The sequence below is a fragment of the Aspergillus lucknowensis genome (assembly GCF_044049455.1).
Source record: "Aspergillus lucknowensis strain CBS 449.75 chromosome Unknown BJX67scaffold_57, whole genome shotgun sequence".
NCBI classification, from domain to species: domain Eukaryota; kingdom Fungi; phylum Ascomycota; class Eurotiomycetes; order Eurotiales; family Aspergillaceae; genus Aspergillus; species Aspergillus lucknowensis.
The window spans coordinates 72084-100080 of NW_027263601.1; the positions used below are offsets into that span (position 1 = coordinate 72084).

General features: G+C 50.9%; 10 protein-coding genes across 10 annotated transcripts; 5 read left to right on the top strand and 5 right to left on the bottom strand.

Annotated features, from left to right (window-relative positions):
• The first annotated feature begins 130 nt into the window (after positions 1-130).
• On the top strand, positions 131-2244 carry pex20. The gene is made up of 3 exons (XM_071030221.1): positions 131-406; positions 470-1297; positions 1402-2244. Exons 1-3 carry the CDS (start codon positions 293-295, stop codon positions 1576-1578), a joined length of 1119 nt encoding a protein of 372 aa, XP_070882036.1. The 5' UTR covers positions 131-292; the 3' UTR covers positions 1579-2244.
• Positions 2245-2303: 59 nt separating this feature from the next.
• BJX67DRAFT_269146 (uncharacterized protein) lies at positions 2304-3234 on the top strand. The gene has a single exon (XM_071026483.1). The coding sequence runs from the start codon at positions 2369-2371 to the stop codon at positions 3170-3172; it is 804 nt and encodes a 267-aa protein (XP_070882037.1). The 5' UTR covers positions 2304-2368; the 3' UTR covers positions 3173-3234.
• A 502-nt stretch (positions 3235-3736) lies between these two features.
• On the bottom strand, positions 3737-6051 carry BJX67DRAFT_269140 (putative RSC complex subunit Sfh1). The gene is made up of 4 exons (XM_071026482.1): positions 5428-6051; positions 4200-5366; positions 4068-4152; positions 3737-4016 (listed from the first exon to the last, which is right to left on the bottom strand). The coding sequence occupies exons 1-4, from the start codon at positions 5778-5780 to the stop codon at positions 3915-3917; spliced, it is 1707 nt and encodes a 568-aa protein (XP_070882038.1). The 5' UTR covers positions 5781-6051; the 3' UTR covers positions 3737-3914.
• A 505-nt stretch (positions 6052-6556) lies between these two features.
• BJX67DRAFT_269157 (putative general stress response protein Whi2) lies at positions 6557-8068 on the bottom strand. Its single transcript, XM_071026484.1, has 6 exons — positions 7755-8068; positions 7653-7689; positions 7461-7596; positions 7035-7378; positions 6709-6970; positions 6557-6655 (listed from the first exon to the last, which is right to left on the bottom strand). The coding sequence occupies exons 1-6, from the start codon at positions 7831-7833 to the stop codon at positions 6635-6637; spliced, it is 879 nt and encodes a 292-aa protein (XP_070882039.1). The 5' UTR covers positions 7834-8068; the 3' UTR covers positions 6557-6634.
• Positions 8069-8661: 593 nt separating this feature from the next.
• On the bottom strand, positions 8662-11672 carry BJX67DRAFT_364703 (dipeptidyl-peptidase III). Its single transcript, XM_071030222.1, has 3 exons — positions 11288-11672; positions 10199-11078; positions 8662-10143 (listed from the first exon to the last, which is right to left on the bottom strand). The coding sequence occupies exons 1-3, from the start codon at positions 11572-11574 to the stop codon at positions 9028-9030; spliced, it is 2283 nt and encodes a 760-aa protein (XP_070882040.1). The 5' UTR covers positions 11575-11672; the 3' UTR covers positions 8662-9027.
• Positions 11673-11802: 130 nt separating this feature from the next.
• BJX67DRAFT_364705 (putative protein kinase Scy1) lies at positions 11803-14980 on the bottom strand (the record flags this gene model as incomplete). The annotated part of the gene is made up of 2 exons (XM_071030223.1): positions 13276-14980; positions 11803-13229 (listed from the first exon to the last, which is right to left on the bottom strand). Coding segments are annotated over exons 1-2 (2710 nt in total), but the record flags the coding sequence as incomplete, so codon positions are not given.
• A 1-nt stretch (position 14981) lies between these two features.
• BJX67DRAFT_364708 (branched-chain amino acid aminotransferase, cytosolic) lies at positions 14982-17028 on the top strand. Its single transcript, XM_071030224.1, has 4 exons — positions 14982-15675; positions 15739-16036; positions 16089-16787; positions 16839-17028. The coding sequence occupies exons 1-4, from the start codon at positions 15447-15449 to the stop codon at positions 16849-16851; spliced, it is 1239 nt and encodes a 412-aa protein (XP_070882042.1). The 5' UTR covers positions 14982-15446; the 3' UTR covers positions 16852-17028.
• A 1833-nt stretch (positions 17029-18861) lies between these two features.
• BJX67DRAFT_269204 (uncharacterized protein) lies at positions 18862-20205 on the bottom strand. The gene has a single exon (XM_071026485.1). The coding sequence runs from the start codon at positions 20057-20059 to the stop codon at positions 18914-18916; it is 1146 nt and encodes a 381-aa protein (XP_070882043.1). The 5' UTR covers positions 20060-20205; the 3' UTR covers positions 18862-18913.
• Positions 20206-24616: 4411 nt separating this feature from the next.
• BJX67DRAFT_269311 (uncharacterized protein) lies at positions 24617-25505 on the top strand. Its single transcript, XM_071026487.1, has one exon. It carries the CDS (start codon positions 24913-24915, stop codon positions 25393-25395), a length of 483 nt encoding a protein of 160 aa, XP_070882044.1. The 5' UTR covers positions 24617-24912; the 3' UTR covers positions 25396-25505.
• A 992-nt stretch (positions 25506-26497) lies between these two features.
• BJX67DRAFT_364716 (bZIP transcription factor) lies at positions 26498-27903 on the top strand. The gene is made up of 3 exons (XM_071030225.1): positions 26498-26986; positions 27055-27674; positions 27770-27903. Exons 1-3 carry the CDS (start codon positions 26827-26829, stop codon positions 27896-27898), a joined length of 909 nt encoding a protein of 302 aa, XP_070882045.1. The 5' UTR covers positions 26498-26826; the 3' UTR covers positions 27899-27903.
• The last annotated feature ends 94 nt before the right edge of the window (positions 27904-27997 follow it).

The window sequence follows — 27997 nt, forward strand, 5'->3', positions numbered from 1 at the left end:
CCGTTTCGGCTCTGCCTTGCTGTGTGAGATCTTATCTTATCGGTATCTTACTAAGCAATTCTAACACGTGATGATCGGGCCTCGGCTCTCGCAGCAGGAACCTTCATGAGATCCTTCCTCCCTCCGTTCTTGATGGCAGACATTGTCCCTCTTCGTTTTCTCCTTCTCATACTCGTTGTGTATATTACTGTCTTTGTAACGACACGGTACGGTGATTTATTTGCGACACTGTCTTAGTTGAGCATACCTGCGTTTCTCGTCTTGTTCGGGATCGCCACATCCATCGGCAATCATGAGTGACGCTCTGTGTGGCCCATCAAATGCTCTGCAGAATTTTCAGAAGCATACATCTGTTGATAGGACACTGCAGCAGGACAGGATCAGCGCACGGCAGTCTCCGTCACAGGTGCGTTTTCTCTTGCCGGTTTTCTAACGCCCTAACTCGTACCGGCTAACATCTTGGTCGCAGGGTTTCCGCTCCCAGAACCATAACGAAGGAATTCTCGACTCTGAATTTGCTACTTTTGAATCAAATACCCTCGCGGGCGCACCGCTGCCTGATGTTCAACATCCAGGCCATCTCATCGCTCCGGCTCCTCAGATGTCAATATCCCGTTCCGCGGCAGAGGCTTCGAACTGGGCAACAGATTTCCAGAGTTTACGCATCTCAGGGCCTTCACAAACGATCAGTAATCATCCCGGGCCATCTGCCGCTTATATGTCGGCAGCTCCGCAGCAAGGTTGGCATAGCGAATTTCTTAGACAGCACCAGCAAAACGCCACTATTCAGCAAAATCAATCGTTTACTCCAAGGTTTCAGTCACCTTTCGCGCCTGGCTATGCTATGCATACTCCTCAGACGGGTACTTTCACTTCTGTACAAGAAACAACGAGAAATCAAGATTCGACAATGGAAGCTTTTGATGAATCTGCATTCGAAGCTGCCTTTGAGCAGGCCAGGGCGGACATGGTATCTCAGTTTGAAACTTCAGTGATTGAGACGCACGCCAGTGACCTAGAGACGGGGATGGATGACAAAAATCTTACCGAGGAAGTGGATGCTCAACAAACAGTGCCCGAGACAATTCGAATTGGGTCGGACACAATCCCACAAACCAATAAAGAGGATCCGCAAACGACAGCCAACGACGCAGACGAACTTGCCCGAACAGCCGGTCAGCTTCTAAACAGTGTCAGCCACGATACCAGCCAAAAATTCCGAGAGAGCAATTTTCTGGCGTTAATGCGGCGCATTAGAGACAGGGAGGTCCAAGTCGAAGGGGATGAATTTCGCGAAGTCAGTACCAGTCCGTGATTGTCGTAAATTCCGGCTGGCGTGACCCGTGCGCTGGTATAAATGAGTCTCTACGCTGGCGCTTGTTTCTGCTAATCAGTATCCAGACCGCGCAGTCTCTCCACCCGGGTGGCAAGTATTATCCGGAAGGTAAACTGCGGCAGGAAGACGAAGGAAAACGATCATGGAGAGCGACAAGCCAGAACGACTACATTCACGTGACCTCCAACGAGAGTAGTAAGTACGATAGCACAGCGGTGTCAGACGCGGTGCACGCTGGGTAAACGTGCCGGTTCGGATACCTCGCTAGATTTAAGCTGGGATCATGGCTACCGCTGGGCTTGACTGCGTCTTGATTTCTTTTTATGCCTCTAACCATTCTTTCTGCACTTTTGAGCAGGCGGTATTTCCTCATTGTCTTGCATTGGGCATCCACACTGCATCGTATGGGGTTTTGCATATTTTATTTTTGGCTACCTTATTTCATACGATAGAAGGATAAATTCTGAATCAACTCCAAATCCTCCTTTCAATCATTATTTGTCATTGCCATGCTGCAATGACAAATTCTCTGTGTGTTGGGATGAGATTCGATCGAACGGTCAACCACGTGACCCAATTCAGCCCTTGCTTGTCAGCATCTTTCCTATTGATGGGGCAAGAGAACAATCGGAGCTCCTCAATAACCAATTCATGTTGTTGAGGCTATTGTTGTTAGCAGCAGGCCTATTGAACCAAATTTGATCTCAATCGGATTTGATGTTGCGTTGAACAGCGCCCGGTATGCGAATCTTTTAATTTTTATTTTTATTTTTTCCATTGCTATTGTTCTGCGGATCGTGGCTGGATTCAGGCACGACTTGTGTTGTATATATTTAATTTACACTCTTACGTTGCTACGACTCCGGCCCCAAATACAAACATATATAGATATGCCTTAACAGCCGCCGGAGGGCTCGTCTTGTCATCTTCCGTCGATTTTCTGCTCTTGATCAAGAGTTGAGAGTACTATATACGATAGACCATAGCTACGCCACCACCCCATCCCCTACCGCAGACATCCGTCTCGGCGACATGCTCCCTCCCCCGAACAACAACAATGATGATTCTCTTCTCCAGCACCTCGACAAACTCTCAGCCCGACCCCATGTCCGATATCGACGTCCTGTGACGGGCATTCGCGCTCCACCGCCGTACACGGCCGGTATCCCGTCTCAAGGTCAAGAATATGATGACGACTACTACGAGGAATATGATCATGATTACGACGATGACGCTGTATACGACTACGAAAACACAGCGAAAGACCAACCATACCCAGCCCGAATAATCCCACCCCCAGACTCGAAGACGTTAACAATAAACCTCAACTCCTCGGTCCAAATCAACGGCGACGGAAATACAATCGTGATTGCAACCGGCCTTGTCAACCACCACCCACATCCTCAACGCAGCAGCGACAACCCAGACGCAAACGACCGCCCAAGCCCGGGTTCGAAGCTCGCAAACACAACTGCAGCTATTGTCGCTGCTCTGCAGAGATCTGGTGTCTACCCTTCTTCTTCCACTTCTTCGCCCCTAGGGTGTGGGTCTGGACCTGCCTCGGTGACAATCGATATCGATGCCGGGGTTCGTGTCGACGGGGCTCGCAACGTAGTTTGTTTCGGGTCGGCGGCTTCTTTGCCTGCGGCTGTTGCTGCAGGCGGTCGGAGTCGGACTCGAGAGACTGGGACTCGGACTGGGACTCATAATGTGGCTGGGAGGAAACGGCGGGCTCAGTCGGTATGTCTACCCCCTCTGTCTTTCTTGACGTTCTCTTTTGGGATCGAGTCGATTGCTAACGTTATTTTCCGCCCAGGAGCCTGCCACGCAATCTGAAGGGAAGAAGATCAGGAAGTTCAAATGTCCTGCCTACGGTGTTTCGTCGGCTTTTCCTGTTGTGCGATAAGCGTCTGAGCATAGTTGGGGTGACTCCTGTCTTACAAGCAGCAATTGTCCTGCGATTAGCAAGTTAGATACCAGATTGTTTTCATAGATGCCAGGTAGCCTACGAATTCGAATACTTGCGATTCAAGAATATAGAAAGTGCAAATATCTCCGAGTTTAGTAGTCACGACGCCCCATGCAACACATGGGGCTGATGTAATCCAGGATGCTGAATTTCGCCTCATGGCTCTGCTTTTTGCTCCCTTTCTAACAGTAGTGATAAAGTAATAAGCTGGAAATAAAATGAGAAAATCCTCCCGATACAAACCAGTGTACATATCATATACCCGATCAAGGAAGCCAGAGAAACAGTAAATTGTATAAGCCGTAATAGGTTGAAGGAAGAGAAGGAGAAAAGGAAAAGCGGAGAATAGGAATATCAGAATGCCGGATCGAGTAGTAGTGCGCCAGTCCTGACTGTGAAAGGTTCATAAGATATCATGACCAAGCTTTTGAAGGTTTAATGGTACATGGACTAAGGGGGATTCCAAAAATGACGACTGCTCGGGCCAGGTTGTACCCGCAGATCGAACCTGTCTCAGAGTATGGAGACAGAATAAGTGATGCAGTTGTCGGTCTTGTTGACTGTAGCTGTGACGGGTCTTGAATTCGGATCCAGTGGTTTGTGAGAGGCTCATCCCCGCCCAACAGGTGCGTCGTGACGGTGTAGATCCCTGGACCATTCGGGAACGGCCTTGTCTCGTTCGTATAGAAGACCGCAGTTGTGACAGAGTGTCTATTCTTGGTTGATATTTCTGATCAATGGACGTTGGCGGGTTCTGCTTACCTTAGGACCAGCAGGTCCGTCTCGCACGGCCCACACCGCGGATCCCCATACCATGCAGTGACTGCATCGCCAATTTTGCCGTTCCCTAAGCTTGTTAGAAAAATACCAAATAGAAGGAGTAAATGAACGAACCAGTCAGATAATGTACCACCGCCTCCACCATATCCCGCCCCGGATCCGGTGTCTGGCGTGCCTCGACCACCTGGTGTTCCTCCCCTCCCCAGTGGACTGAGACTGCGGAACCGCTTCTTCCGCTTATTCCTTTCGCCCCTGCCTAGCGGTGTTTCGCTATCGATATCAAAGAAACCACTCCCTTGTCGCGAAACTTCTGGAGTGATCCCGGCCGTTGAAGAGAACCGCGCAGTCTCTCGACGTAACCGTCTGATCTGCCGCTCGCGATCTCCCTCGCGTTTCTCGATCTCCTCTTTTGATAATGTTTCCACTTTAGGCTCCCACTCGTCGCCAAGACCTTCCGGGTCATATCGCCACCCCGCCTCAGCGCCGTTGGCTGCTTGGTTATCGATTTCGTTTCCATAGCTGCCCAGGCCGCCGATAAGTCCACCACTTTCGCAGACTTCCTTTTTCAGCTTTAACACCGCTTCATATATCCCATGCGCAATAGCTCCGACCCATTCTCCGCCTAGCCCAAGGTCTGCGCACGTAATTCGTGCGAATTCCTCGGCCATCCCCGGAGGGTGTAGAAGAGACCATTCGAATTTGTCCGTATACAGCTTGTTCTGCAAATTGATGTTCAGATGAATCATGCACCTATAGGCATCGTCTGGATTCAATATGCTGTCATTCACGAGAGGTTCCTTCGTCGCGGTCACCAAGTTTGCTCGGCTGTCTGGCGTTGCAGCATGCGTAGGTAGCGGGGTAGCAGACATGTCGCGCGATAGACCTGCTTGTGAAGCAGCGGGTTTTGGTTGTGTGCTTTGGAACAGCGGGTGTAGCGCGACGCCAGCATATTCCTCTAATTGCTGTCGGATCTGTGTAGCGATCGCCAGAGTCATCGCTTGCTGGTTAGGCAGGTCCAGGTCGTGAACAAAGCCTAAAGCGAATTCTTCGGGAGTCGAGAGAGCTTCGTGGAGATTCCACATAAACGTGTCCTTGATCCGGAACGCGGGTAAAGGCTCCGGTTTTCTGTATGCAGGTAGAGTTGGGTGGATCGCGGGGTCGAGCACATTCCGTGGTAGCGCAAAGGGCTCCTGAGGTTGATGCGCGGGGACCTCGAGGTCAATTCGAATGGGTATAAGGGTGAGAGGGAGCTGCGCTTGTATTTGCAATTGGTCGGCACACCTAAGGGAACCACGAGCGAAGTTAGCAGGCACTGAGAAATCAAGGCAATTTTTAAACTTACGCGGGCCGTAGCATCCTCTTTATCATCCAATCTCGAAATATCCCTTGAATTTCTACTGGGGCATGTGTCTCCTTGCCCAATTTCTCGGCCAGGGCTGCTTTGTCAAACGAGGATTCTTCTCGTCGAAGACTCCTCAGACCCGTAGGTCTCCGGGGACCCTCACTATCATCGAAGTCGTCGTCGTCATAGCCATCCTCTGCGTAGTTGATGGCTGCGGTTCCTCGCTTTGTGGTCCGCGGTGTCGGACCAACTTGGGTTTGAGGAATGACAGGCGTGAAGAGCGCGTTCGCATATTGCCGCACTCGCGGAGGATAAGATGTGATATAACCTCTGAGAGGGGACATGTTGGCCATCTAAATGGGCAATAACATGTCCCTGTCGTCCGCTGGCTAGGTTTCGGGGAAGCTTGGAGCTGTGATGTGGCGAGGAACTAGATAGCTGCGAATTCGACTGATCAAGGACGGAGCGACGAGCGAAGAGGGAAAAAAGGGCAATTGTTCCAGTTGTATGAAGCGGGCGAAGAAAATACGATAAACAATATGACTCTCTTCAAGTAAACTCTAAGGCTTGAGTTGTGCTTAACGGGTTTGGATCAGGTAGAACACCTTCGATTCTTGAGCTCTTCGGATGGTGATCGCGCTCGAGCTCCGCGTCCTGGCAAAGGCCTTGCAGCGCTAGTCCCATTCCAGAGATACAGTCACGTGAACTCACCCAAACATCTCCTCTTCCCAGGAGAATCATATTGTAGGGGATGGACTTCATTTCACTATTTTCAGATGAGTGGATGATATTATGTGGTAATGCTGCTATAGTCGTCGGCAAGCATCTCATATCTAGCAACTCGTGGAGCATGGATGGTAGAGAAACAGACAGGTTTGGCTGGGGATTGGGAAACGCGGCTCCTGGATTGAAGAATGAAGCGGGCGATTCGACGCAGGGAGGTAGGCCAGCTAGGAAACACTATAAACAAGATCGCGCAAGCACCCAACAGTTGAACACCCCACTCTTTTGGTTAGTATATGTAGATTCGGCGAACTCGAGGATATCGTAAACTCTGCAAAGGCGGTCTGAAGCAAGAAGGGACGAAATGCTGATAATTGTGTGTATCTAGCGTGCACCTGAAAGTAGCAGGGAGAGAATGCGGATATGGCTGGTATAACGCGGCAAAAGAAAACAGAACCAAACTTTAGGACCTAGCCGTTGAAGACTATCGGAGGCCAATTACGCTCTGGAGGGGGGTTAGAACGAGGTACGGCTAAGGTTCAATCTATGCACACTTACCATTTCTAGGGTCCAGACCCTGCGTATCCAGATCTTAACTTTGCTGTCAACTCCGTCTACGTTCGACAGTTCAACGCCCTCCCACCAGCATCGGCGAGCTGGCTTCCGCCAAAACAGGAGCAGCTTTTGAGCCATACCGACATTATTGCTGGCTAGATCGCCTCTGATGTCGGTCCGGAGTTTGGCTAACGCAAGACTGCAGATTACAGCTTTGTTGGGTTCGGGGGCACGATGCCCCCATCGGTCGCCGCGATCAAACCCACTGGAGTTGGTTAGCCTAATGTTGCGGGTCATCGCTAATCGCTAATGTACCAGACGTAACTTACCCTGCGGTGAGCATCTCAATGAGATGCTGCTCTGTGGAACCGGGCTCGTCGCTTTTCCTTAGCCCCGAAAATATCCCATCCTGTCCGAGAAGCGCCTTGGCTGCGGAGCGCTTAACCTCCATCATCTCTCCGTGATCAATATCGTGGCGTGGGGGAATTGCATAAAAGTCCAAATCTTCGCGTAGAACAATGATACCTGCTCGATCCTGGAGCATATCTCTGGTCGAGCCTTGTATAGCATCAGCAGACGCATCAATATCCTGTGATCCCGAAGGCGATGCTGGTATAGACTGGGCGACTGAGCGAAAAAAGTCTAGCATGTACTGTAGGGATGCTGGGTCATACTGCAATCAACCATTAGCATCTGTCAACGTGTCGTGCGACGAGCACATTTGCCCGAGACAGGGATAGTGGTAATTGACTTACATCAACGGGATATACATCGCTTTCATGGAAGCCATTCATATGCCCGTCCGGCAGCAAACCGTTCGGGAAAAGCGATAGAAGGACAAATTCTGGGAGGGTCAATAGTTCATCGCGAGAAAGCGTGAATCGTGTTCCTCTATAAAACGAGTTAATGAAAGAGGTACAAAAGCGCTACACCACATGCTTCCGTACCGGAGATCAAGAGTGATATGTTCGTCACCACCAGCATCTAAGAGATCGAGCTCATTAGCAAGGAATCTCGACTTTAGCGAGCGTCAAATTGAATGCGCATACCACCAAGTGTGTTTATCGGAGGCCCTCCAGTCTGTTGTACCTGAGTAATAATACTCGACGCGCCTCCTGCCGCCGACATCACGTATGTGAACGAGTGGATAGGACTGTCTCCCTCGGTGTATGGTGGTGGGGGTTCTCCGTCGTCAGCGCTCTTCCCGGGGTGGTCTCCTTTGGGGTCTCGAGAGAAGGATGACTTTGTTTCCGCGACTAATGCTGATGACGGCTCGGGTTCTCGAGGTTCGTCTTCGGGAAGTAGAGGAGAGAAGGCTGGAGGGGAGGTGCAACACGGTTCGAAGTTTGTATGCTCTGCACGATTTGGGTCGGCAGTCGGGGAAAAGACAAGTGACGAGAACGGTGGGGGGCGCGAAGAACAAAAGCTAGAGGAGGATGCTTCCGAGCACGGAGAGTGTGGCGGTGGTGCGGTATAGAGAGAATCGTCTTCCTCCACAGGGTCCGTGAGGTGGTGATGGGGAGGCGGCCGCGCCGTGGGAGGCGAGCCACGAGAGTCCGATGGCCACGACAAGGCGTCGAGATTCGTTCAAATGCTGTTCTATGGCCTTAATCTGCGCGAATTGGGCTGTGGAGGGGATGACGACTCTGACAAAAAGGCTGTCCCGTTGATCAGAGGTGATCCAGACTCAAGATGCTCTTGCCGATCGGGAGCCCACCAGTCCCCTAAATCCGTCTGCACATGAGGGCGCAAGCAACGAGGATTCGGCGGAATCGAATGGCGAGAAGTCGCACAAAAATTGCTTAATGAAGTCGATAGAAAAATTGCGATAGTAGTTCTGGAGTAAAAGCCAAAGAAGCAGGAGAGGAGAAGAGACGGTAGTAGGGAGCGCTCAGAGCTCGTCACGCTCTCAGGGTCTTTGGGGAGCCAACCTGGTGCAGGTGTGGGGGTGCTCCTGGCAATGTAAGAGCATGCCGGGCGCAGTGTCAACCACTTGAGAGCCAAACCATACTGTGGGAGAGACCATACTCTACTCTAATTTTGATATTCTGATCGCGCACGTTTTGGATGGAAAGCTCTAATTTTTCTGTTGGCCTGGATCTGTCTCCCCGACATTATTCATGCTCCTGGTAAAGATGAGAACGCACGGGGCATCTAGATGCAGGGTATGTATCTCGAGACGCGATTGAGGAAGAGACATTCAACTTGTCAATATATTCGCTGTAAGATTGAGTTGTGTGCACGGCAGTAATGAAGATGTTCAGGTTAATCCCACGGAGACTACTCTCTGATCGCCGTGGAATGGAGTGGATGCTGTGTCGTCTAGACATCGCGCTCCACAAAGCTCTGAATCATACCTTCGAGCGTCGGTTCATACTCCTTTAGAATAACATCGTCCCCATCTAGTACTGTATTGCCTTGCACGAATACCTTGCGGGGAATCTTGTTCTTCAGAACAATATCGCGCAAAGCGGTTCCCCACCACTCATCAACCGAGGTGATATCATCATAGAGCGCCTTGCCTGATTCAAAATCTGCTGTGCTCTTGTAGATATGCAATTTCTGCAAGTATTTCTCCACTGCTGGCCGCCCATGGCTCAGGATCTTGGAGCGGTCCAGCTTGATTTCGAGGTCAGAAAGATCCTCCTTGGTATATGCCAGTTTCACGAAGTCATCGCCAGCATCAAGGAATGTGCGCAGGATACTGTAGCGAGCCTGCATATGTGCCTGGCCCCATTTCTTCGTTTTGGGGTCCCAGAATTCTAAAGCGACCAGACCTGCACGAGCCATCTGCAGGTATGCCACAAACAGAACATCGCCAGCCTCATTTGAGAGATCTTCCTTCCCATCTCCGAAGCCGAAAATTTTAAGAACGCTAAAATCACAGCTTAGAGCCATGGCAACACACTCTGCACGGCACTCTTCATACGAAGAAGCAATGGGGCCAAAAACAGAACTCCAGGTCTGACCTGGCTTGTACCACGTTGATACCGGCTTGCCGGTCACCGGACTTATTGGAGGATTGGAGATGTCGAAGTTGTACTCTCCTGGCGCAGTCTCTTGCAGTAGCTTGCCAGTTCCGTGTCCAAGAAGCTCATGAATACCAACTTGCACCTCGAAGGCGGGGTCACGGAATTGGCGATAGAGTCCTTGATGCTCTTCCGGAATGAACGGAATGGGTTCATTGGGAGCTTTTGCGGACAGCACATTCCCGAGGGAGACGTTCTTGAACCCTAGGTTCTGTCGAATATCATCGTAGTTGGGAAGGTTGATCCCAGCGGGAATACCGGATGACTGGAAACTCAAAACCTCAAGAGATGTGAAGTCAGGACTGAGAAATTTATCTTTCTCAAAATCTTTGCCCCAGGGTAGCTTAGGGATCATGCTCTCTGCACTGTCAACAAGTTTCCCAAAAGCTCGAGTGCGCTCCAGGTTAACCTATTATTTCCGGTATTAGTTCTATCGGCGGGTTGCAGAATGTTTTGTCACCCACCAAAGCAACGAATCCCTCCCACTCCCCTCTTACCCCATGAGGATCCCTGTATGTCTCCACGAATCCCAAGTTCGTCTCCAAAATTGGTTTCTGATCCTTCACCCACAATCGCTGGCTTTCTTTGATCGCCTCGATGGAACCAGCCCCGAAGGAGAGAGCATATGCATCCAGCATCCGCTTCTGAGTATCGTTTGCAGCATGAAGGCCGGCTTGTTTGACACTGTGAGCAATCTTCGCCATTTCTTCTAGGTGGTCACCAAAAACAAGGTGAACTTTCTTCCCATTGAGCTCCCCATCCAGGTCAAAAGAGGTGGCATCTCCTAGATCCCTATCCCGAGCTGGTGGATGAGACACGCCGGAAGCAAGTAGCAGTTCAAAATCTCCGGTAGCCGTCTTTCGAAGTCGAGTGTTTTCCAAAGGCAGGCCTTTCTGTTCAAAGAAATCCCCGATAGCCGTGATTTCCTCTTTGGTAATACTGGGTGAATCAGGGTAATATGTTGTCAGGTGTCCAGCCTCTGGATAGCCAAGGTGCATAAGAGATTGCACTGCTGTCTCATAGATACCACCTCCAGCTGCGTTTGCTTTTACGAAGGCAGCTTTTGTTTCGGGTGTTATTGAAGACAACGCCTCAAAGGCCTCCACAGGCAAGCGAGGGATGAATTTTGAGTCGCCAAAGCCCTTGTAGTTGCCAGAGTTCCCCAGGAATTGGGCAGAGTATTCCAAGAAAAAACGTAAATTTTCATCGCTGACATTTGCCTTTCGAGCAAGCTCCGGCCAGTTTCCATCGCAGGCCCGGTGCAGTGCTAGAATCAGGTCATAAATCGGCTCAGACTCAGGGGAAACCTGACGGAGAGTGACACGAGTTCCTTCAAACGCAGCTCTAAATGTGAGGATTGATCACGTTAGTACAATGGAGAGGAATGGGTGGGTCATCAGGTAAAACCTCTGGCCAGCGTATAGTCAACTCAAGTCGCGTGCGAATCTCAAGTAATGGGGTATTTGGAAGAGGAGTGCGTTATCGAATGCAATGTGCAAATGATTGAATTTGACTTGATACAGGCTTTGGGGGTGTAACTTGTAGGAACATACCGGCTAATGTAATGGGCATATTTCCTCAAGTCCTTGTCCTTAAGGTTGTCAAAGTGGTGTTTGATCTCCAAGCGGACCACAGTTGGGGGTGAATCAGCAAGATAATGTTGCTTGACATTGGCGTCCATGATGACAGGTAGAGGTATACAGGATTTCGCGCTTCGGGGAGTATTTGGGAGAGTGGAAGAAAGTCGAAGGAAGTGACAAGTGAGGGGTCGAAGAAACGTGGAGGGGCGGTGGAATGCCGGCGGCGGGCGTTTGAATACCCCTCTTTGTAGAGAGCGCATCAATACCACGGTACTTTCGTGGAGCTGCGTTGAGCTGCCGAACTTACAGGACTTTCCGATCGCTGCATCAGGTTCCCGAGCTTGAGCTCACCCAAGCTGCGGTTTGCTTGGCGGAAGTGGGGACTTGATACATCGATGATATCATTCTACCTTTTCAAGGAGAGCAGGCCCCGACGGGTGCTGTCAGAAGTTGGCCATTGGTTCTCCGGACGTTACTACTTCTCAATTGCGGAGCCAGTGTGTCTCAAACGATGGATGGGGGAATAATGTAGTCATCTATGTACCTGTACAAGAGGGCGAAATGTGTACAACACAAGTTGAAGGTATCAACAAACGAAAGGGAGAGGAAAAATCCTCTACCGAGTCGTCGCCTTGCCATTATATTAAGCTCTGATATTTGTCCAGCCCTTGTTTTTGCGTCCCATGTGGCGCTTGCACCACATTCATTGGGGAGAATGATGACGGCTGCCCAGAATTCACATTGAATGAAGGCTGAGTGACAATAGGTGAAGCATTGACAGTCTGGGTAGAAGGTGGAGGTAGAATAGAGAATGCAGAGTAATTCGGAGTAGCCTGCAAGCTGGTTCTAGCTGAAGACGCGCCGGTGTTCATACCGGCGAGTGAAGCGAGAGAAGGGCTACTTCCCGAAGACTGATGCATATGGCTAGGGGTATTTGGCGTGCTCCAAGGATTAGGGGCCGGTGGCTGAAGAGTTGGAAATGCTGTCGTTGGGGGTGTTGTTTGTTTTGCAGCAGGCTCCAATGATGGGAAAGAATTCAGTTTAAAGTCAGGGGTAATGGAGCGCGCAGTGAGGCTTGATGGTCTACCAATCGACCCTGTGGTAGTTGACGACCAAGAAAACATGGTCGAGCTTGCCTTTGGAGTGGAAGATTGCGAAGATGGCGCATCGGGAACCAGTCCACCCCAAATATCATTTTCCTGGCCGTTTGGAGACCCTGTTGTGCCCCGCCCAAGTACCAGGCGCTCAAAATTATCTCGGGCAGATTCCGTCTCAGACACAAAGCTATTTGTGCCTTTTGAGGATGCAGCCGTCCCGTTCTGGAATCCATTCGAATCTCCTGAAGAGAGTTCTTGAAGTTTCTTCATCTGTTCGCGTTCGATCTTCGAGGAGATACTCTTGATAAGGGCCATAAACTCGCCAAATTGACGCAAGTCAAGAAGCGGGCCGAGACTAAAGCTCCAAAGAACCGGCAAGACTTCCAAGGCTAGGAAATCAGAGTCCGCAACCGTACCGATCTGCCGGAAGACGCCCAAAGCCGCCATCATAACGGCGGGTTCTTTGGTTTTGATGGCCTTCAACGAGGGAACGAGTTTCTCTTGCATCGTGTACTTATCCAAGATAGATGATTTCGTGGGCTGTGGCTTGCTCTTTTCGACTACACCGGCCAAGTCGTCTTCCATAGCGCCACCCTGATCCGTGGTACCACCGCACAGTACGGTAAAGGCCTCTAGACATCGCACTTTGATTGCGAGGCTATTCGTACGGCTGAATGTAGAAGCAATCGGCGGAAAGACTTCATTCTTTACTGTACTGAAGTCGAGAACGGGCAGAATCATAGGCAGGCATTTGATCGCGGCATCCACCAATGTATGGGTGGGAGAATCCAGTCCGAGGCGTATTAGGGGAAGAATATCTAGGGATATTAGAGACGAAGATATATGCTGTATTAGGGGCTTTACCATCTTTAAATTCCTTTCCAGGGCAATTCTCTGCGATGACATTCATATTTTCGAGAACCACCATAAGGCCCGCATCCTTCTTTGAATCACGCTCTTGAGATGCGCCCTTACTAGCCGGGAAGACCTCTTTGAGCCGGGGGATAACCTTATCGGCAAGGGCACGATGTGGGTTGGGAATCCGTTGCAGGATCGCAAAGACATTCTGCAAAATCAGAGGGAGGAGCTCGCGATCCTTGAGTTCATCTAGTAGAGCTCCTAAAAGCTTCCTCTCCAGAACAGATACAGGGAACTCCGGAAGAACACGTTGTAGCCCACGCATGAACTGTGATTTCTCGTTCGGATTCTTGGCCGGCAGCGATTCCAGGAACCGAATTGTTGACACAAGAATATTATCGAAATATTGAGACTGCTGGAACTCTCGAGCGGTGAGGCGCTGGGCGGCCCTTCTTGTTATTAGCCTTGGGAGTACATGCGCGAGCACATCCTTTGGGATAGAGCCCGAGCAGAGGAAGTTGTTGCCCTGCGATGGAGTGGATGAAGGCGAACTGAGCAGTCTTTTATAGACATCGAGGCTGCCATGGGCTTTTAACGGAGACACATGAGGCGAGTTGTAAAGAGCTATGATTATGAGCCCAAGGGAGAATAAATCCGCGGAGGCGTTGACGTTTGAATCCAAAGCAAAATCGGGAGAAGTGTAGTCTAAATTCAGCTGAACAGATGGCGGAAGGCGTGGGTCTTGATACAGCACCTCTGATAGAGCCAGAGGGGGAAGGCTAGACTTCGACTCTGCGGGGTCTGATGGACCAGCGAACCCCAGGCCGGATATTTTCCAGTCAGATTTCGCGTTGATAAAGATAGCCTCCGGGTTCAGATTGCCGTGAACTAAGCCCGCAGACTCATGAAGAAACTCAAGGCCCTTGGCCACCTGTAGCAGGCCCTTCTGAATCTCCAATTCATCGATATCAAGGTCCCTTCGCCTCCGCGAACCGTCAGGTTCTTCTACCATATATCGGGATGTCCGCGAACCAATCCTGCCACCGTTTTCTTGCGAATCTTTCTCCTGCAGAAGTCCAGCCAGGGAGGCGGTAATTCTCTCCGTAGCAAACATCAGACCGCCATATCGTGTCTCCTCGACAGGCTCCAGTACTTGCAAGATAGACGGGTGTCTAAGGCGAGCTAAATTACCGGCCTCACGCTTCAGTCGCTCGACGACCTCCTCCTGCGGCTTTCGGATTGAAGAGCCAGACCGGCCTCCCAGCCCACCAGATCGAGCATCGAGAGCTTTCTTGTCGAAGATGAAAATAGACGCAGTGGTGTTGGTTGACTTCTTCTTCCCATCGTGAATCTTCCACGGACCCGAGACAACCGTGGGATGCGGGGAGACTTGGTAGTTCGCGGAGATGTTGGAGCTTAGCGATTTAAGCGCCGACGAAAACATTTTCGGGAAGGTGTTCTGAGCGGTATTCGGCCGTCAACGACGAAGAAGAAATTATTTCATTCCATTCGGTGTGCGACGCAATCACCTTGCGTGCCTCGAGTGGCCGCAGCCCAACACGGATCGCAAGATGGCCGAGAATAACGAAACAATTGACGATCACCACACGGAGAGTTCGGAAGTGTAAGGCAGGAGAGAAAAGTCGATGGAAGGATTGACTCTTTTATTTCATTCAGGGTTAATCCACGTTGTCGTCCCTCATTAGCGAATTGTAGCAGTAGCATCCTTCGAAAGCTATCAGCCTCAATTCCCTATCCACCAGATCACGTGAAATTGAGATCACCAAAGTCAAAGCTCCTGACTCACCGCCTCATTTGTTTTGCCGGTTATCCGGTGGAGGCCGACTTCGGACATCAAACCGAATGGCAGATGTGGGTTTGCGGAGGAAGCATTGGGTGTTGACACTTCGTTATCGCTCGTTTCAGCCGTGACTCAAGGGCTGCACATCAATCACTGAATTTTGCGTGCCGTCTTATTGGCCAAAGGTTCGTATCCCCAGATACCAGGCCCCAATTTTTCGAGCGAGAAGGGGGGGTTATCGGAGTTGTCTCGAAAATCCGTTCGCAAGATTAAGAGCTGGAACCGCTGCTAGCCGCCCCATAACCTGCTTTCCTTCTGTTTCTCTCTTCGAAGTTGACTCTGACCCATTGCAGTTCCCTCGAGTCTCTGAGCAGCCATGAATTCACTCCAGCAATCAGCGCGCCGACGGGCGCTTCCTCTCTTCGCTGCTCCTCGTGTTCAGACTGCTCGTGCGAACCGGTTGTTATGGCAGAGAAGCTTCAGTGCCACTCCAGGTGCTTTCCAGGCTGCTGCTTTGGATGCGTCGAAGCTCACCATCACGAAAACGAAGGCGCCAAAAGAACTGTCGCCTGCGAAGGACCTCATTTTCGGAAGGACATTCACTGGTGCGAATGCTCTCGATGAAATGCCGTCAATGGTCTACAATTGCTGATGGAACGCTTTGCTAGATCATATGTTTACTGCAGAATGGACTGCCACAGATGGGTGGCATGCACCCAAGATTGTTCCCTACCAGAAACTCCAACTAGACCCCTCAGCTTGCGTGTTCCACTATGCATTCGAGTGCTTCGAGGGTATGAAGGCATACAGAGATAGTAAAGGCCAGGTTCGGCTGTTCCGGCCGGACAAGAACATGGAGCGCCTGAATAAGTCATCTGCACGCATTGCTCTGCCTACATTTGACGGCGAGGCCCTTACCAAAATGATTGGAGAGCTGGTCAAGCTTGATAGCCGATTCATCCCCGAGTATGTGAAGCACCTCTCCGTTTTATCTCGCCCGCTAAACCTGTCTCTCTAGCGCTCGAGGCTACTCGCTGTATCTGCGACCCACGATGATCGGTACGCAGAACACACTCGGCGTTGGCCCACCAGGCTCTGCTCTTCTCTTCGTCATCGCCAGCCCGGTGGGGCCATACTACCCGACCGGATTCAAGGCTGTTTCATTAGAGGCGACGGATTATGCCGTCCGTGCCTGGCCGGGAGGCGTCGGGGACAAGAAACTGGGAGCAAACTACGCTCCTTGCATTGTTCCTCAGCTGGAGGCCGCCTCCCGAGGGTTCCAACAGAACCTATGGCTCTTCGGAGAGGAAGAGTATGTGACAGAAGTGGGCACGATGAATCTTTTCATCGGACTGAAGAACAAGGAAACTGGCAAGAAAGAGTTGGTGACTGCTCCTCTCGACGGAACCATCCTCGAAGGTGTCACCAGAGACTCGGTGCTAGGTCTCGCCAAGGAGAGGCTTGTCCCGAAGGGCTGGGACGTCACTGAGCGCAAGATTCGGATGGCGGAGCTGGCCGAGGCCGCCGATGAGGGGAGACTGATTGAGGTTTTTGGATCTGGGACAGCGGCTATTGTCAGTCCAGTGCGCACCATTAGTTACCGGGGTAAACTGGTGAACTGCGGACTGAAGGAGCATGAGGAGGCCGGGGAGATTGCCCTCCAGATGAAGAACTGGATCGAGGGGATCCAGTATGGAGACGAGGAGCACCCATGGAGGTAGGTTTCCCGGTACGCTGCCTGCTGTGAAATTGTGCTAACATATTTTAGCTATGTCCTGTAACGGACGTGCGAGTAAATACCCTACCCCTGAGTATCGCATGCTTTGGTTCGGAAGCTACAATTGGCAACCATGCTTTACTATTTTGAGCTGAGCATGAGCGTTAAACTACCTATATTCTTCAATGCGATAAACTTTTAGAGCAGGGAGAGACCATCCCTAACTAATGCCGCGGCGTCATCTGACCGAACCTTCCTCTCCACGTAGCCAAAAGACCAGTCCTGGCTCCCAAGGCTTTGTACTTCGCTGAACGATCATCCACAAATTCCTCAACGACCTCCCCACAAAACAGCCCCCAACCCCAAGTAAAGCAACAACTGCTGCACAGCCGCACCACATTCCAAATCCCCAGGAATCCAGCGCACCCTGGCCCCGAACCGGGGCCATAGAAGCACCCGAAGAGCTAAACGAGAACCGCCAATCCTTCATGGTGAATATTTCTTGGGTTAATAATAGCTCCAGGGCAGGAGCCTGAGAAACGGAAAGACGCCGAATCCTGGCCTTTGGGGACTACGTAATCATAGATCCAGAAGAGACTGCGCCCCCGTACTCCGGACGATCTTGATCTTCCTCATCCTGGGGCTGCCGAATCGGATCGTGGGTTCTTGTTGGTCTGCCAACATTGAATCCCTCCTCGGAAGGACCTCGAGCTGGACGGACGAAGTTGGTGACCAAGGTTGAGCGAGCGTGCGATTCTCTCATCGTCCATCCATATGTAGGGACGGAGGGATTTTGCTCCATTTGAATTTCTGGGACATTATTGTCTATTTTCTCTAATTTTTTTGTCTCGTTTCTCATTTCAGTTCATATTATTGATCTTCTTGATTCGGCCTAGGCCAGGCGGCCTGTCTGTTTAGTGTCTATCCGGGGCTGGGAAGCGAAGAATCATGAATGAATGAACCTTAAAGTGTATTTGTACTCCATATTTGTCTTTGTTCGGCTCGTTGAGGCTGCGTATTCTGTTCTTTTCTCGGTTCCAGCCATTGGAGCAGGCGCACCCGTTTACTTGTTTGGGCCTAGGTAGGGCGTTCAGCGTTGCAAGAGCCAAATAAATGTCAAAAAGGTAGTTCTGACTCTGGCGAGAAGTTGCGAATTGCGAATTGGGCTAGTGGGCCGCGTCGTTTGATACGCATCCGGGGATTCACCATGGATGTCGACAGCGAAGGTTCTTCCTCAGCCGCCCACATGGGGGCATTCGGAGAAGATCGACATGACAGGAAAGCTCCAGCACTCCCGGCCCGGAGTCGTATTTCCGGGTACGGTCAGGCAAAACAGGCAACATAAATAATAATGGTGATTATGGGATCAAGGATTCCCGGCCAGGGAAAGGAGCGCGCGGGGTGCGTGTGCATAAAAGACCGACATCTCCAGCGCAGGTGACGTACTCACAAATCTACCTATCTCCATTAAGATCCCGACACAGCCTCTTGGTGTGCGGAATACTGAATTCCATTCCGTCTTGACCATCCTCGTTGGAACCCGGACTTCAGACAGCGGAGTTCCGTGCGCCGTCTTGTGCGTAATTCCGACGATGGGCCACCGTTCAGTACCAAGCTTGGAGATATCCTGGACGATCCACTGAACGCTTAGCTCGACGATCTGCTTCAATGAGGTTCTATCGATGACGGAGAAGATGAGCAGACTATTACTGGCTCCCGGAATTTAGGGTGGAGTGGTGAGAGTATGGGCTTATTGCATGGGACTCCTATTGAAGGGATCAGGAAAGAAATCATCATTCAATGCGGGATGCCGACGGATTTGGTTATCGAGGCTCAGATGTTATCTCTTAGAGGGAGAAAGTATGCAGACCCCCAAAGCTTTGACAGCAAACAAAAGTTGGAACATGAGCAGCTTTACTCGCTCATATCTCAGCTCCAAAGCGTATTGCAGCATTGTCACTCTGTAAGTGTCATCTGCATGAAGGTGGTAGAAATACTAGATAATGAACGACGGCAGAAGTAGAATTTCGAAACACGCTGCGCTGGGTATCTTACTGACATCGTGAAGCAACTCAACAGCACCCTATGTGATAGCTTGACATGCAACAACAAACAGGCTTGTAGGTCTAAGAGGGCTGATACATCATCGACCGAGTGGAGCTTCCAGCATTCGGCTTCTGAGAAAGCTTCCAGTATTTGACGGTGGCATCCGCAATAGCTTCACACAGTTCAGGCAAGGTAGTGTCCCACGCCAACTCGGGAGTTACACAGTATTTGTACTCCAGCACATGGCGTACTTTCGTGAGTAGAGAAACCCACTGGTCAAGATCCCATATAATCTCGGGACAGTTATCCAGTATCCAGTCAAATCGCTCTTCAAATTCGAATTGACCACTCGGTTTCCGGCAACTCCAGAGCGGAAAAATCAAGTGAAAAATGCAAGTAAACGTGTCAAGGGCGTCACCCGGGTTTCTGTTGGGATGCCCGGCCTCGAGGCAAATACGGTACCAGTCTCTGGCTAACTGACGCTGAAGCTCATTGTCACTTGCTGGCTGCCCGTTTATTGCAGCGCTCTGCTCCGACTCGCGCTCGAGCTTCAAATTAGCACCGAAAACCCATACAAGTGATTCCCAATCTATAGCGTTGGTGAAGGCCGCATCCCGAGGCCAAACTTCAATCGAGGTTGCTATCTTTCGCAGTTGACAGAAGGCACGAAGGAAGAATCTATAGTCTAGGTCATCGCTGGCGTTTCCTTGATCGTGTTTTTGATCTTCCTGAATAGAAAAGACGAGCTGGCGCAAGAACTGGGCGCCCTTGAGCAAACCGACAATTTCCGGAATGAGACTCCACAGCGTAAATTTGGTGATGATGTCTCCTGGGCGCGGTATCAATATCCTTATTTCAACCCGCTCAAGGATATGAAAGGGAAATTCTCCAAGTCCATGGCGGGAATATGTATCGAGCACATAATGCATTGTCGTTTGCATGAATACCGCATAGCCCAACCCTCTGAATCGACCACCTGGGGCATTCTCACGCGAGAAAGTGAACAACATGAGCGGTGACAACTCGAGCTCTAACACGCATCCACCAAACAGGGCAAACTCTATCTCCTCATGCAGACTCCTGCTCGCCCGTATGATCCCCAAATATTCATCCAGCGAGCGTAGTTTATCAGACTTCCGCCTGGGATATGCGATATCGAACCAGATTTGCTCTCGTATGTCGTATGGAAGCCGCGCAAAGTCTCCAAAGCCTGTCGAGGCCATCATTGAGGAAAGGCGCCAATGCGGAGGCGATGGATCTTGGCGTTTTGGATTACATCGATGTTGGAGGAGTTCCGGGGAGAGCAACAGAAGAAGAACATGAGAAGGGCGTGGGAGGAGTGTTATGAAAATGAGGGAGAAAAATAAAGTCACGCAGAGTCACGGTGAAGTGGAATTGACTAACACTTGCTTTGTTGTCTTGGCCTTCACCACGAAGCATTTTGTTGAGAGGTTTTATGTACTACTTTTTCCATATTGGCAGCAACTTATGTCTCTGGGGTTTACGGCATGGGGCTCTCATCTATATCTATATATACACAGCAGCGGAAAATGCTAGCAAGATAAAATGGCTGGATTCAGGCACTAATTCCTTTGGAAAGCACGTTCTCCCGCGGACTACGGTCTTGTCAACTATGGTCCAAAACCGTGGAAGAAGCGGAAAACAGTCGATTGAGAAGTATGACGAAGAGAGTGTCTATCTAGAGGTTGAGAACAATATTTAAACACATGGGCATAAAGAAAAGTGCTGAACCTAACAGAAGTTTCCTCTTCCTCCGACGGGCCAATGTTGACATCATCCTGATGGCAAATGAGAATCCTTTTGCACCGGAGGAATTATTTGCGTAGCAGGGGGTGTGGTACGCCCAGGAATAAACACGACCGGCATATCGAGCGTCATGGGGCAGACGGGAACGAACTTGCAGAGCGAGGTTTGCCCAACCATCCTTAGTTGTAAGGTCAACACATCGCCGGTCTGGATGCGACGGTCTGTCAGGTAATCAGACAACCCTGTGCCCACGGATGCGCTGTTATATAGTATTGGTGGCGAGGCGGGCGGGGTTGCTAGCTGGTGTTGGCTGTTTTCCATAGTCGGCAACCAGTGGAATTCCACTGTCAACTGTTGCAAGTTGGGCAAAAGATCGAGGGGCATGAGTGCAGGCTTTGCCTTGTCCCACAGGCCATGCACAGTCAGGTCCATACACATGAGGTTAGTGAGAGTCTCTGTGCCCTTATCAACTAGAAAACTTGGTTTCCATGACTTGATTTTGTCTTTGGTCCAGAGCTTACGCAGGAGTTCCCAAAAGTTCGAGTTCTTCATGGACCTAGCATTCGTGCCGCTTGGAAACGCCTGGATGTTGGCGGGGGCATGTCGGGCCTCATGAGTGATGAGACACGAGTTACCGTCTCGAACCTTACATTATAATTTCTTAGCAATGGTCGCTGAATACAAAATATATATGAGCTTACTTGCTGGATCAATGCGCCTGACCGAGTGCGACTTGTATGTAGAGGGATGGTGGGCGTCGATGGCGTTGCTGGTGTTGGGGTCGCCGTCTCTGCAGCCTGGATGACACTTTGCAATGTTTGATATCTTGGACGAGCTTCATGACCGGGACTTGCTGGACTTCTAGTCCGGAAGGCTCAAGGCCACTGCAACAAGAATTCCGTCGGTCAATTTATGAGACCTAAATCCTTTGATGGCCGCGAGAGTGAGTTGCAATGGAGAGACATAAGGAAGTGTGTTATCAGGACGTGTTCCTGAGAACAGATACTGGAAATACCTGGATAACTATATTAGCAAGCTCTGTAAAGCAAGTTATAGACCATACACCTACCAGCAGTGGACTTGACTTGCAAATACAAAGTGGATATTATTACCATCATCTGCTTTCTCCGCGTGGAGCCAGCTGTTTCTCCGGAGACTTCCAAGTGCTTTTTTCAGCTTGGTACTCTCATTTTCGAAGAAGGACTGGTGAAGCCCGTCACAAGCACTAGCAAGCTGGAGGATACGAGACGGACCAATGCTTCAGCCTGACACACTCTCTTGCTTGGGCTTTCATGCAAGGATTTATCCGTCGGGTTGTGCTTGTTGTTCTCGCTAGCTCCTCTGATTTTGGCCATGTTCTCTGAGACTTGAATGTAGAAGGGCTGAGGATATTTTCCATGTATTATATCCATGAATTTGAATGGAGGACTGCTCCGAGGCAAGCCAGGAGGCTGGAGATCGATAGAGATGAAGAGCAAAGAAAAGAGAGGAAGGAGGGAGGGGAGAATGACAGGATCTTAAAGACAAAGGATGGCAGCAGGTAATACTGCAGTGATTTCATCAATTCCAGCACCTAAAAATGAAAATATAATAATATATATTCACATACAAGAGCTAGGTAGCTTGCTGATTGGGGTTATCCTTCACCTCCTTCTTCACAAGTTCAACAATCTCCACATCTTCTACCAGAGCTTCAAATGACTTCATGTAAAGCTGGAGATTCTCTTCATCATTATTTGTCCGCCATAGCCACCCGAATTACATATTCATCAAGCTTGTCGAGATCAGCAAGCAGATCAAGGCCCATAGTTTGTATATAATAAGTAATCTCCTCCGGCTGGCTATCAACCACGGTCTTCTTGGTGAGCATAGACTGTCGAAGAAATAGGGGCGAAATCAGTTCTCTTTTGATACTTGACTCCTGGAGTCCTGACTAGACCTGGCGTTTGTTCTGGCTTGCACTCTAAGGATCGCCTCGAGCCCAGATGGTGGTTTGCATGTTGTATGACTCTGGACTGAGTTGAGTAGCGAGTTGAGTATGTACAAGACAGTTCTATTTCATGAATGGATGCATTCATCCACTTGCTTTCTTGAACTAAAGCCCGAGAAAACAGCAAGAGTTTCGCGAGCTATAGTCTGCGGATACGCGTTCACCAATCGTGGCAAGTCGGAGGTGAGAGACGCTCGGATTCGACTCCACAGACCGACCAAGCTGTGGAGAGTCAGCACCTTGTCTGAATTTCTCCAACGGCGACCAGTGTACGGCCGTAAATTCTTCGCCTTGGGGGGCAACCTGACTCCTGACTCCTGAGGACGCGATCATCGGTTATTCGCAACACGTTTAGCCTATCTGGAGATGCACCAGCTCGGACAATTTCCATGATGGGAGCGTGAGCCGATTTCTCCGAACAAGAGTCGACAACTCCCTGTGACGTGCTCGGGACTCCGCGGGAGCGGGCTGGTGGCTTGCGAAGCGTCTCGTCATGCTCTCGGATTTGCGGACGCTTGATTGATAATCTTCTGTGATGATTATCCATCGATGAGTAAAGACTCGAGACCCCGGCAAGCCTGGAGGCGCCGGGAAACCAGCCATTTTGGGCATGCAGTGCTTCGGCGGTTGCCGCCAAAATTGGAAGATTACTGATCATGCAGGTGCAGGGCTTCAAACTTTACGTCTTCTAGATGTTTGCTGGAATCTTCGAGTCGTCTGCTGACAGCATTTCGTCCGACGAATCCCATCAATCTTGTTGCGCGGCTCTTCACCCCTCTTCAGTTGTCTGGGCCGGGAGACCGCACTTGAACGAGCGTGTCACAGAGTTGACTTCAGGTAGGTTCTCCAACCGCTGAGGCAGCGGCTTGGGTTACATGCAAACAGACGGAAACTCGTATTTCTGGCCAAGTCTGAAAGTTTGACCTCTCTTTCAGGCGTCCAACTTCCAGGCCCAGAATCTTCGAATGAAACTTGAGCGGGATCAACATTGCATCCTCCGGAATGATTATCATTGGCTTTCTCGTGAATTACCGGCCGCGGTTGGATTGGCACTGCGGGCTGGCATGGGGCGATGAAAGAATCAGCGCAGGCGAACTGACCAATGGCTCGTTGCGAAGAGTGTTGGTTTCTTCAGCCCTACTCGTGCTGGCGTCCGCTAGTGTCCGTCAAGAGGAGGCACCCCATTTCTCACATCGACTTTGTTCGGCGGCTGAGCTGCGTGTCCCTCTGAACAAGGTTTCCCTATTTCCACAGCACGTTTCTCATCCCTCAAAGCCTTGGAGTTAGTCCCTCAATACCGCTTCTCAACGGTCAGCCGCACGGAAATTGAGCCTCATTCGGTCGAGGCAGTTTCTCAGCTGGGACTGGTTTGGAATGCGTGATCCACCCTCAAGGATTGACCATGGCGGTGTTATCGCGGAGACCGTGCTGTGCCGCGGGTGGCAGAACTTCTTCCCCCTTGGCTCAGCCATTGAGCGATCTAACAAGGCTTTGATTTCAGGATTTTGTATTTATGGCAGCAAATGTCGAGTCCACGAGCGGAAGCCCGAGCTGGCTTGTTGCACGAGCTCGCTCACCACGAGTTTCACTTCCTGGCACCGCAGATCGCCTCAGCAAGGGAACGGAACTGCGGACTCCTTCGAGTCCAAATTTCTGGGGCACTGGCCGCTGACCGCATTCCGGCCCCAGAGGCAGGAGGAGAGAATTCCAATTTCGCCTGAGAGGGCATGATCCACCAACTGCGCTGTGCGGTTGTAGGTGGTTTTCCCCCACCTTCTCATCGCCAGTATGCGCGCATTTCGGGGCCCCGGGTTGGTTTCGGACAGTCAAGAGCGACGACACAGAGTAGAACGAGCCGTAATTCCGAGTATTCGAGGCGAACGCTCGCGCTGTCTCAGGACCTTGATCTCATCCAGTCTGCAATTGAGTACCCACCCTTCTTGGGGGTGAGATCTTTATCCTTAGCTGGGTTGCCAAGATCAAGGGGTGCAACGTGGCAGAAATCGAGACCGTGCGCTTGATTGAAATCTTTGTGCCATGTCCCCTGTGCGGACGAAGCCCGCATTTTGGACGCAAGAGGTCATTTGGGGCGCCTGGTTCCCAGAGTTGGAAAGTCGCTCGTCCACGCTGATTGGATGGCCTGTGAAAGCTTCATGTAAGGTGGGTGATACCAAATGCCATCCCAGCACGCTCGTCGGCCTCGATTTGTCATTTTCTCGGGGTCTCCGATGAGGCCGGGGGCCTCTTGTTGCGGAGGCGAGACTGGGCCGAAACTCCAGAACTCTTCATCGAGATCCAGTGTGCCCGCGGCCAAAGCCTCCCATGGTAGTTGATTTACTCCGAAGCTCGGGAGGTCGACTGCGAGAGATGCCAAGCTCCAGCGATCGCAGCGCTCTGGTTCGCCCGCTCGATCATCGCTCTGCAGGGTCGGCAACTCTCCGTCACCCTCATTTCGATGATTTGCTGAAGAGGGGCTGGAGGCAGATCCAGCACACTTGGACGTTTTTGGCCATATTCGGCGCTGCCTGCCAACCTTGTCAATACCCGGAGTATCTTGTCAATAGGCGATTGCTTTTGACTTTCTGTTTCACTATCTTTTCATTAATCACGAGATGCAGCATTCCCAACCGACATTGGAGCGTTGTGGAGCGGGAGATGCCCCTCGAGGCTGCGTCCCAGCAATGTGTACTCTGGGCCGTCCTGATGCACGGAGTGAGCACGCACGATGTGCAGCAGAATTCTGGATTACGGATTTGCAGCGCGTGGCTGAGAAAAGATCTCCATTCCAGAGACAAAGTTGTTTAGAATAATCACCGTCAGAAGAGTAATCATGGGGATCAGAGTGTCGGTGGCCACTTGTGTAACCATTTGGTTGACCAAGACTCGAGCCATTGGCATGGTATTGTTGTTCAAGCAGTTGTTGGTGTTGCTTTACTGCCACAACCACGGCGACAGCCACGCACAATTTGAGGGAGAAGGTACTTGTTTCAGACTGGAAGCCGTGGACCCGCTCGCTCAGAGTTGCCATGTTGGTCGGCGATTGGAATTCGAGCTGGACCAGACAGGGCAGAGCACAAGCGGACGGAATTGACAGGGCATCCAACACTCCCCCACACAACGTGCAAGGAATCGATCAAGGGGCCACACTCTGTTGGAGATCAGCAGAAGAGGCTATTCCTGTTGTTACTCATCTTGACTCCTCAAGATGAATCTTCGTCGACGGTCTGATAAAATACCGCTAGTCCGCAAAGGAAATTGTCCGCACGAACTCGGATCTGCCCGCGGGCTCGTCGCCTCGTACTCGTTTCAACTCTCTGGGCCTTAGCCTTCTCCCTCAACAGGGAACGAAAAAGAAAATACGAAGCAAAAGGAAAGAACCAACAAAGTGGGAGAACAAAAGAAAAACCGGCGATCTCCCTGACCCCGATCTCATCGACCGAAACCTTGACCCTTGACCCTGGAATGTGTCTCTTTATGGTGGCAAGGCCGAACGATGATGCACACCTCAAGAACTCTCTTTTTCTTGTTCACGACTCTGTCCAGCAGCAGGCTGTGGAATGTTGGAATGAGAATATCTGGAACCACATGGCCTGGGTCTGTGGAACACTTTCAACCCCCTGTCTCTGTTGGTTCAGCACAGCCCTGAGTCGGAGGCTGCTAGCTCTTGCAGGTCGTCGTCATTTGCCCTTTCCAGGTTCCAGGCCCCCGAGAAAAAGGCCCTCGGTGATCTCGGGCATCCGGGTTCCGTTCAAGCGTTCCAACAACAGCCTCATTCGAGTGACGCAGCCCTGCACATCCATTCGGGAAAGGTTCCCTCCCAACACATGGGCAAGCCATGCTAGATTTATTCAAAATTGCTGAACTCAGAAAGAAAAAATAAAAAAAATAAATTAACTAGGTTATCCATCTTCTATTCCTATTCCGAATTTTTGAATTTCCCTTTCATGATTCCATCTTTATGCACGGACTAACCCTGGATTCGGACTCCGGGGGCTCAGCACCAAAAGCTCCTTCGCCAGACTGGCCGTGGCTCTTTCTTTCGGATTGTTCGCTGATACGCGTGTTTGTCAATAATGCGCCAGTTTAATCCTGGATACGCCGCTCTGCCACCTGGTAACTATATAGGCAACCCTCCTCCCCTCTCTTCTCCATACTTCCGCCACCAAGATTCACTGAGTTACTCCTGTCTCTTTTTTTTTTCTTTTACTTTAGCTACTTCTATTACTTCCACTCAACATGCATCGGTCAAACGGTTATTCATATTCTACGAGCTCAAGAAACCATGGGACCAGCAGTGCCTTCAGTCCCAATGCCAACCCTAACGAGGACTGGACCAAGATCTCCGACCTGGCTGAACGCCGGCGTATACAGAACCGCATCGCGCAGCGCAATTACCGTAAGTAGCCGTTGGACCTCCACCACTGAATCAATCAGTCTCGTTGACCTGACGATCTGGTGATCTAGGCAAGAAGTTAAAGCGCCGTCTGGAGGACCTCGAGAAACGCGCCGCCTCCACCTCCGAATCCCCAGAGCGCATACTCGAGAAGCCAGAACCGCCGGCCAACAAGAGCACAGCCAAGTCGCGCGCAAAGCACACCCGCGCATCAAAGTCCACATCGTCCTCGGACGTCCATAGCCCCGCCTCAACAACAGACCGAGTCTCATCATACGATAGCTACTCCACGCAAGAGGACCGCGGTTCGGGCTCCATGTTCTCGTACCAGAGCACAAGGCAGCTCTCTACCTCCCCCCCACCTCTCATCTCCTACCCCTCGTACTCGTCCCTTGACCCTTACGGGCACTCGTCGTACGGACACCCGCCCTCGTACCATTCTCTCCCTGCGCCATACAGCGACCTAGCATTCCACGGCGAGTACAACTCGCCCGTGCCGCCGCTCCTCCCCGTCTCCGTGCACGGCGCCGGCGCAGCAATGAAAAAGTACCCCTCCTACGGCGACGAAGACATCATCAGCCCCTTCAGCATGAGCTACGCCTCGATGGCCGGGATCGATCTGTCTCCCGCACAGCACCACCACAACCACCACCACAACAGCAACCACTCGGAGAATAGTAACAACATCCCTGTACATACCCTCCTCCCTTCTATCAAAGCGGCGTACCCGTACCCGCAGTTCCTAGGCAAGAGGAGCTAATACTTCTTTTTTCTTTCTTCTGCCAGATGCCTGCGTTGTCGCAAGGTTACAGCGATGACCACTCCTCGCCGTCGACGCCTGCAGAGCCTGCCCTGGCTTGTCCGCTGACGCCGGAGTCGGAACCGTGCTCTCTACATCTGTATCCTCTTCTGTGATTTAGGTTTTTTTTTTTTTTTTTTTTTTTTTGGTTTGATAACGAGTTACGATACACTGGTTTCTGTCTGGACACTATCTTCTCAACGAGCTGTGCGATA